This window comes from Phoca vitulina, unplaced genomic scaffold (genome assembly GCF_004348235.1).
Source record: "Phoca vitulina isolate PV1807 unplaced genomic scaffold, GSC_HSeal_1.0 scaffold10, whole genome shotgun sequence".
NCBI lineage: Eukaryota > Metazoa > Chordata > Mammalia > Carnivora > Phocidae > Phoca > Phoca vitulina.
The window spans coordinates 52,474,631-52,484,260 of record NW_022589713.1 but is presented as its reverse complement, the minus strand read 5'-3'; the positions used below and the strand labels follow the sequence as shown (position 1 = coordinate 52,484,260).

At 36.9% G+C, this 9,630-nt stretch overlaps 1 protein-coding gene across 5 annotated transcripts in view; it reads right to left on the bottom strand.

Annotated features, from left to right (window-relative positions):
* Positions 1–2: 2 nt before the first annotated feature.
* LOC116635191 (zinc finger protein 197) overlaps positions 3–9,630 on the bottom strand; it is a 46,935-nt gene continuing 37,307 nt past the window's right edge. For all 5 annotated transcript variants that reach the window (XM_032409140.1, XM_032409135.1, XM_032409139.1 and 2 more), the window contains exon 6: positions 3–5,051. In XM_032409140.1, coding sequence (XP_032265031.1) covers positions 2,734–5,051 — 2,318 coding nt within the window. In that variant the 3' untranslated portion in view covers positions 3–2,733. The remainder of the gene's footprint in view (positions 5,052–9,630) is intronic.

Below are 9,630 nucleotides of genomic sequence, written 5' to 3'. Positions count from 1 at the left end.
GTTTCTCTGCATCCTTGCCAAGATTTAATAACACTGTTTTTCTTTTTTTAAGCTATTCTGACATGTGTGCATTTTTTTTGACTTGTATTTCTCTACTGGCTAATGATGGTGAATATCTTTTCATTTATTTGCTCTCTGTATTTTGGTGAAATGTCTTTACATGTCTTTTGCCCATTTTCTAATTGAATGAATCTATTATTGTTGAGTTTTGAGATTTCTTTATGTAGTATAGATACAAATCCTGTTGGATATATGATTTACAAATATTTTCCCCAAGTCTGTAATGTCTTATCACTCTTAAAAAGTTTTTGGTTTTTTTGCAGAGCAAATTATTTTAATTGTGATGAGGTCAAATTTATCATTTTTCCTTTTATGGAGCCTGCTTTTGATGTAAATCTAAGAGTTCTTTGCTTAGTCCTAGCTCCTGACTATGGATGGATGGATGGATGGATGGATGGATGGATGGATGGATGGATATTTGCCTATGGATATCAAATTCCACCAGCAGCATTTGTTGAAAACGCTATCTTTACCGAATTGTTCAACCTTTGCCAAAAATCAACTGGGCATTTGTGTGAGTCTATCTCTGGCTCTTAGTGTCTTATGGTTCTTCAATATCTTTTAAAAACAACCTCCCTCACCCACTTTTTATACCTTTCATTCTGGAGAATTTAACACATATACAAAAGCAGAGATCAGTACAATGAACACCCAATATTCATCCAGCTTCAACAATTATCACCCCCTTCCTTTTTCATCATATTTTTGAAGAATCCAGTGCAGTTTTCTTATACAATAGTCCCTGTTCTAAATTTGTTTCTTGTTGTGTCATTTATCTTGTTCGTCTGCTTCCTGTATTTCCTGTAAACTGGCGATTAGGTCTAAGAAGCTTGATAAATTCAGGTTACACTTCTGGCTTATTGCATCACATGAGGAGGCAGATAATGTAGGTTGTCTTGGTCTTAGTGATGGTTAAGAGGTGAATGCCAGCTTCTCTGTTAAAGTACATCTTTCCTTTTGTAATTACATAATCTGTAGTGATCCTTCTATAGCACAGATACAAAGCATCTCCATATTCATTACCTCATAACAACTTTGTGAGGTAGATATTCTTCCTCCTGTTATACAGATGAGGAAATCAAGGCTCCAAGTAATAAAAGCATCTGTCCAAGGAAAGTGGCAGAAGCTGACTTATACCCAGGTCTCAAGACTTTAAATCTTGAGCCCTTCCATTTTTCACTCTTGTTTACCTTTCAGTCTAATGAGGAACCAGACCTCAAGGAACTCTGAGGTTGAATTAGTAACATCAACACATCAGTTCAATGCTACTATTAGAAACACAATCTGGATATTAAGGTATTTATAGTCCAGCTGCAGAATTGGGAGTTTTGAGAATTACAATATAAAATTAGCAACTCAAGAATATAGGATGAATTAAATCTACAAATGTACAAAAGAGAACAGACTGAATGAATGATTGGTTCACAGGCAGTAATGGGCCTGACCACTCAGGGGTGGATTCTGAATCGATTTAATCAGAGCTTTAAGGACTTGGTTCTTGTGAAACTTATTATTAAGTTGAGTACTGGAACAGAATGTTGCTTCTTGAGTAACAAGCTTTCATATGTCAGCAATGGTGAAATGTTGATTAGAACTGAGAATAAAGTGGCAGGGATCATTAGCTCAGGGGTTGGAGTTAAGGATTTTTCCCTATGAACAAGGAAAGCAACACAGGACTGTCCTTCCATTTTGACATTCTACATCTGCCAGGTTTCAAATCTGAAGGTTGAAAAATAGTTTTCCTTGGCCTCAGTGTTAACAGCTGGACATAATATTGCTTTTCCATAATAAGCCAGCATTTTACCATCAAAACAAACTAGGCATATTATCTATTAATCCCATCAAATTCTGAAAGCTATCTTTTTAAAAAGTCTTCTAGACTACTAAATCCAAAGTAAGCTATCCACCATACTTCCTCTTAAAATGAGTATTTTTGAAGTTCCCAGAGTCCTAATATTGACGTAATGAACAGACATTACATTATGCCATGTTCTAGATTTTGACCATACCTCTTTTACCCAACTTTATTGACAACTAAATTATTTCACAAAGTTATGTTCACAACCATCCTTTCACTTAATCCTCAAACCCTTTTAAGAAAGCATTATGTCAACACTTGACTGACAGAGAAACTGAGGCCTAGAGGCTGACTTAACAACATCACATAGCTAGTAAGAGAAAGAGCCAGGACCTAAACCTCAGTCTTCTAATTCCAAATCTAGTACTCTTCTTAAGTTGTCCTCAAACAGCAGACTCTTGCCCACTCAACTCCATGTCTGACATGTCTCAATCATATAGAGACTTTTTGTAGCAGTGATGCTATTTTTTAAATGTACAATATACACATTTCCAGAAACAATGTCCATTTCTTAATACAAAGATATTTTTGCTATCATTTACAACTACATCATTACATGTCGTAAGGTTCTTCAGAGCCTTCAAGTGCTCTAAGGCTCCTTTCCAGAGTCATAACAAATGGGCTGGGACATAATATTCTTTAACTAGAATTTGGTTTATGTAGTCTTGAAAGTCTAGATTAACTTTCTTTCACATGCAAATCATTTGTCTACAAAAGGGTCAATCATGAATTTTTTCCTTGCAAGGACCATACACTGCCATTTGTCTAATAGTTACTTAGGTAGGCAGGGATTTTATCCCCTTTTACAAATGACACTAGAATTTCTGAATCTCTGTCTTGGACTCACTGGCATTTTGGAGCCAAGAGAATTCCTCCACAGTATGGATTTCTTGTTGAAGATGAAGGTTTGAAGTTTGAGAGAATTCTTTTTCAGACTCATCACATTCACAAAGTTTTCCATCTGTATGAATTTTCTGATGTACAGTAAGGTTTTTTCTCTGCCTAAAAACTTTACTACAATCATTACACCCATACGGTTTCTCCCCTGTATGGATTCTCTGGTGGCCAACTAAATTCCTCTTAGAAGTAAAAGATTTTCTACACTTCTCACACTCATATGGTTTTTCCCCAGTGTGCATCCTCTGATGTACAACAAGGTTTTTATTCTGACTGAAGTCTTTTCCACACTCATTACATTTATAAGGCTTCTCTCCAGTGTGGATTCTTTGATGTACCATAAGATTTCTACTAGAGGTAAGAACTTTTCTACATATATGACATTCATAGGTTTTTTCCCCACTGTGAATTCTTTGATGTTCAATGAGGTTTCTGTTGTAAGTAAAGCCTTTCCCACACTCATTACATGCATAGGGCTTCTCACCAGTGTGGATTCTCTGATGGGCTATAAGGTTTGAGCGGTAACTGAAGACTTTCCCACAGTCACTGCATTTATAAGATTTTTCCCTTGTGTGAATCCGCTGATGTCCAATGAGGCTTTTCTTCAAAATGAAGCATTTACCACACTCATTACACTCATAGGGTTTCTCACCACTGTGGATTCTCTTATGTTCAATGAGGTTTCTGTTAGAACTGAAAGCCCTTCCACACTCACTGCATTCAAAGGGCTTTTCTCCGGTGTGGATTCTCCGATGTACGAGCAGGCTTGAATTATAACTAAAAGCCTTCCCACAATCCTCACATTTGTAGGATTTCTCCTGTGTATGTAGTTTCTGATGGACCATGAAACTTTTGCTCATGATGAAAGTCTTCCCACACTCTCGACATTCATAGGGCTTCTCCCCATTGTGTAGTCTTTCGTGGTCAATGAGGTTTCTGTTAGAACCAAAGACCTTGCCACAGTCTTTACATTCATAGAGATTCTCTCCAGTATGGAACCTCTGATGTAAAATGAGGCTCTTCTTTAGAATGAAAACTTTCCCACACTCATTACATTCGTAAGGTTTCTCTCCATTGTGGAGTCTCTGGTGGTCAAAAAGGTAAGCACTCTGAGTGAAGGCTTTCCCACATTCAGTACATTTATATGGCTTCTCTCTGCTATGCATCCTCTTATGGTCAATGAGGTTTGACTTTGAATTGAAAATCTTCCCACATTTTTTGCAACCAAAAGTCTTCTTTTCTGTGTGTACTCTCTGGTGTAAGAGGAGGCTTTTGCTTCGAATGAAAACTTTTCCACATTCTTTACATTTATATGGGTTCTCTGTACTGTGGAGCCGCTGATGGTCAACAAGGTAAGTGGTCTGAGCAAAGGTTTTTCCACATTCATCACATTTATAGGGCTTTTCCCCAGAGTGGATTCTCTGGTGCAGAATGAGGCTCTTCTTCAGAATGAAAGCTTTCTGACACTTGTTACATTTATAAGGCTCTTCCCCTTTGTGGAGCCTCTGATGGTCAATGAGGTAAGCATTCTGAGAGAAAACTTTCCCACATTCATTACATTTATAAGGTCTCTCCCCAGAATGGCGCCTTAGATGTATAATAAGGCCTGAATGCCTATAGAAGCCCTTTCCACACTCCTTACATTTATAAGGCTTCTCCCCAGTGTGGATTCTCTGATGGTTTAGAAGGTAAGCACTTTGAGAGAAGGCTTTCCCACATTCATTACATTTATAAGGTTTCTCCCCAGAATGGTTCCGTAAATGCATTAGAAGGCTTGAGCGCTGAATAAAGCCTTTTCCACACTCCTTACATTTATGAGGTTTCTCACCAGTGTGGATTCTCCGATGGTTTATAAGATGGGAGATTTTATTGAAATGTTTATAACATATATCACATTTATAAAACTTCTTTCCTTCAGTACCTATTAAACTTTCAGAAAGAGCTGAACCTGAAGTCAAGCTTTCTCCAAATTCCTTCCACTTTTGGCCTTGTTTTTCTGGTAGAGTCCTTTTCTTCTTATCTCTTTCACAGACGGAAACTTTCTTTAGGGTATCTCTTTCCCCTGTTTTAGTTCCCCAATGACTTGCCAAAACTTGCCATTCACATGCTTCCTCAAAATCTAGGGTCTGAGGAACACCTCCCTGAAGTCTTTTGGATGTTCCTTTTTGAGAATCGGCTCTTTGAGAAATGCTTGGCTTTGGTGTCACCTCCTCATTCTCAGTCATGGTCTCCCATTCTGGTAAAAGGAATTAAAAATGCAAATGTTACCATGTCCCTGTGTTAGTAAGAATAAGATCTTCAAATGACTTTAAAATTTTATATGAATACAAAAAGAAGACACTTTTCATTAAATGAAAGTACAAAGCAGAATCCTACACTGACAAGGTTGTGTTTTAACACAGAACTCACTCGGACACTTTTAAGCTCCTTGTCTTCAGGGAGCAGATGGAAAAATATAAATGATGTTGAGTAAACAGATATAAGGAAGAACCAGACAGAGAACATGGGATCATGCATAGGTGGTTCAGACATGAGGCTCAGGAAGCTGGATGGAACAGGGAGAATCATTTGGCTTATGAAGAATTGTCTCTTTATTTTCTTCTTGCTAGGAAGATGGGAACTCTAATGGAGAGAAAATATATGTCAGGACCCTAAAATAATCTTTAATTTTTGAAGAGTCAAGTGCATATGTTTTAATTACTTGAAAGCAAGTAACCTACAGGGAAAAAATCCACTAAAAAGCAACTTAATGCTTAGAATTTATCTATAACTCCCACTATTCCTTTTAAAATTGAGAAATGGAAAACATCAGGACTGAGTTAGATTCAACTAAATATAAAAAGGAAGAGGGGCGCCTGGGTGGCTCAGTTGGTTAAGCATCTGACTCTTGATTTCAGCTCAGGTCATGATCTCAGGGTCGTCAGATTGAGCCCCAAATGAGATTGAGCCCCACATCAGGCTCTGCACTCAGCATGGAGTCTGCTTGTCCCTCTCCCTTCCCCTGCTTGCTCTCTCTCTCTCTAAAATAAATAAATGAAAATCTTAAAAAAATATATATACATATGTAAGAAGAAATACAGAATGAAAAAAAAAAACATAGAGACATCTTAAAAACATAATACATCTATAAAATGATGTGGCTGAACTAGTAAACTGCCAGTCCCTTTCTACTCCAACATTCTCAAATATTGTAAAATGTGAAATTATCTTTTTGAAAATGTTTTGGCAACTTACTTTCACCATCCAAATGTAAGGAGAAATCATGAACTTGTTTCCCAAATTATCTAGTAAGTAAAATAATGTGAATAATAGTAATATGATCTTCTATTAGAGGATAACAACACTGTTCTTCTACCCAAATAGAGAGAAAAGAGATAGGAAAGAAATAGCTATTTTATTTCATTATAAATTTAACTTATGAGAGGGTAAGGATAGAAAATACCTAATAAATGTCAACCTGAACTACATTCTTAGGTCAGATTTACATATCTCAACTGCCCCTTTCTCCAGGATTCAGGCAGGACTGCCAATCACACTACTTCACCTGACAATAGGGATGGGCATGTGTCCTATCCAATACTGGTACTCCAGTTTCCTAGTCCACAGTGATTGGTTTCAAGGTTTAAGCAGGATGCTGGTTTCAGGAAGATTCTCTTTAAGGAAGTAGAAGTGTTTTAAAGAAGTAGAAGAGTTTTTAAGAAGTGAAAGTGTTGCAAGTGGTTTATTGATATGAAAAATGGTTAAGAAATTAGCAATTCTTGGGGCACCTGGCTGGCTCAGTCATAAAGCATGCAAAATCCTCATCTTGGGATTGTGAGTTTGAGCCTCACATTGGGCACAGAGTTTACTTAAAACAAAAAACAAAAACAGAAAGACAGAAATGCCTTAAAATACATATTCAGTATTCTAAATGTCTTGAAAAAAAAATGATTAAAATTCTTAAAAAAAGAGGGCGCCTGGGTGGCTCAGTTGGTTTAAGTGTCTGCCTTCGGCTCAGGTCCTGATCCCAGGGTCCTGGGATCTGAGTCCCACATTGGACTCCCTGCTCAGTGAGGAGTCTGCTTCTCCCTCTCCCTCTGCCCCTCCCCCCTGCTTGTCTCTCTCAAATAAATAAAATCTTTTTTTTTTTAAAGATTTTATTTCTTTATCTGACAGAAAAAGAGAGAGAGAGAGAGAGAGTTCACAAGCAGGGGGAGGGGCAAAGGAAGAGGGAGAAGCAGGCTCCTGGCTAAGCAGGGAGCCCAACGTGGGGCTCGATCCCAGGACCCTGGGATCATGACCTGAGCCAAAGGCAGCTACTTAACCGACCGAGCCACCCAGGCACCCCTCAAATAAATAAAATCTTTAAAAATAAAATAAGATTCTTAAAAATAGAGAAATTAGCAATTCTTGTATACACAGTTATTAGCTGGTTACGCTATTTTAACCAATTTTAGTATAGAAATTTTATTATAGAAATCAGACAATGTGTAGGCCTATTGAGCTTTAGCAGACTTGGTAGAAAAATGTCAGATTGATAGAGGAAGCTGGTTACTTTCTGCAATCTTTGATGAAGCCTGCAAGAAACAAACAGGCTTCCCTACTTCCAACCCTCTCCTCTTCTTTAATCCATGAGCATTCCATTGCCAATTACCTTTCCAATAGGTAAATTTGATCATGTCACTCACCTGCTCAAAACAAATGATTCTTCACTGCCCAGACAATAAAGCACAAGTAACCAGCATAGCCCAAGAGATGCCCTCACCTGCTGTCTGCCTATCTTTCTGGTTTCACTTCTTGCCAGTATTCTTTATGCCCCTAGACTCTAACCAGAGAGAACTACATGCAGATGCCCAATGTCATGTTTTTGCTTGCTTCTCTATCACTGTCCATGCTCTCTTCTCTTCCTGAATTGTTCTTCCTTTTCCCAAGTCACTACAAGCCCAATACCCACACCCTTAAAAATAAGCCCAAAGTCACCCCTCTAGACATTACCAAATATTACAGAAATAAAAAGGATTCTAAGGGAATGCTACAAATGATTCTGTGCAAATAAACTGGACAATTTAAGATGAAATGGGCAAATTCCTAGAAGGACGCAAATTACTAAAACTGACTCAAGAAGATATAGAAAATATCAATAGATCCCTAAAAAATAAAGAAATTGAGTCAGTAATCAAAAAACCACCCACAAAGAAAAGCCCAGGCCCAGAGTGCTTCACTGATGAATTCTACCAAACATTAAAAGAATACCAATTTTTCACAAACTCTTCCAATAAACAGAAGAGTTGGGAACACTTCACAACTCACTCTATGAGACCAGTATTACCCTGATAACCAAAACCAGACAAAGACATGACAAAAAGAAAAAAGAAAAAAGAAAAGAAAGAAATCTACAAATAGACCTTATCAATATAGACATGAAAATCCTCAACAAAATACTAGCCAGCAACACATGAAAAAAAAATTATACACCATGACCAAGTGAGATTTATCATAGAAATGCAGTTTGGTATAATATTGGAAAATCAATTAATTACATATCAATGTAATGAATGACAAAAATCACATAATCATCTCAATAGATGCAGAAAAAGCATCTGGTAAAATCCAATACCCCTTCATGAATAAAACACTTGACAAAGTAGGAATAGAAGGAGAACTTCTTCAATGTGATAAAGTTCTTCAGCCAAAAACTACAAAAAAAAATCCAAAGCTAACATCATACTTAATGGTGAACAGTTGATGATTTCTCTCTAAGAACTCTCAAGAAAAAGATTTCTGTTCTTGCCACTTCTATGCAACATAGACTGCAGGTTTCAGCCAGGGCAATTAGGCAATAGAAAGAAATAAAAGTCACCCAGATTGAAAAGGAAGAAGTAAAACTACCTCTTTGCAGATGACAAGATCTTATATGTAGAAAATCCTAAAGAATCTACCAAAAAAACTGTTAAAACTAAGTAAGTACGGCACGGTTGTAGGACACAAGATAAATAAGCAAAAAAGTGGGATTTCTACACAATAGCACTGAACAATCTTAAAAGGAAATTAAGAAATAACAGCATAAAAAAGAATAAAAGACTTAGGAATAAATTTTAAAAAGAAGTACAAAACTTATACTCTGAAAACTACGAAACACTGTTGAATGAAGTTAAAGACTAAACAAATAAAAACATATTCCATGTTCATGGATTGGAAGATTTAATACTGTTAAAATGGCAATAATCCCCACATTGATCTATAAATTCAGTGCAATCATCCCTATCATAAATCCCCTGGCCTCTTCAGAAATTGACAAGCTAATACTAAAATTGATATGGAAACTCAACAAGCCTAGAATAGCTAAAATAATACTGAAAAAGTAGAACCACAATTGAAGGGCTCACACTTCGTGATTTTAAAATGTACTTCAAAGCAACAGTAATAAGACAGGGTTCCACTGACATAAGGATAGATATATAATCAAAGGAACAGAATTGAGAGTGCAGAAATAAGCCTCCACATTTATGGTTAACTGATTCTCAAAAGGGTACCAAAACAATTCAGTGGGGGGAAGATGCTGCTGACATAATGGAATGGTGCTGAGACATGATGCTGAGACATGGAAAGAATGAAGTTGGACCCTTACTCACACCACATACAAAAACTAACTCAAAATGGATCAAAGAACAAAACTAAGAACTGAAACTATAAAACTCTTAAAAGAAAACACATACATAAATCTCCATGACCTTGAATTAGGCAATAGTTTCTTAGATGCGACAGCAAAGCACAAGCAACAAAAGAAAGGATAAATTGAAATTCATCAAAATTAGTAACTTTTGTGCTTCAAAGGA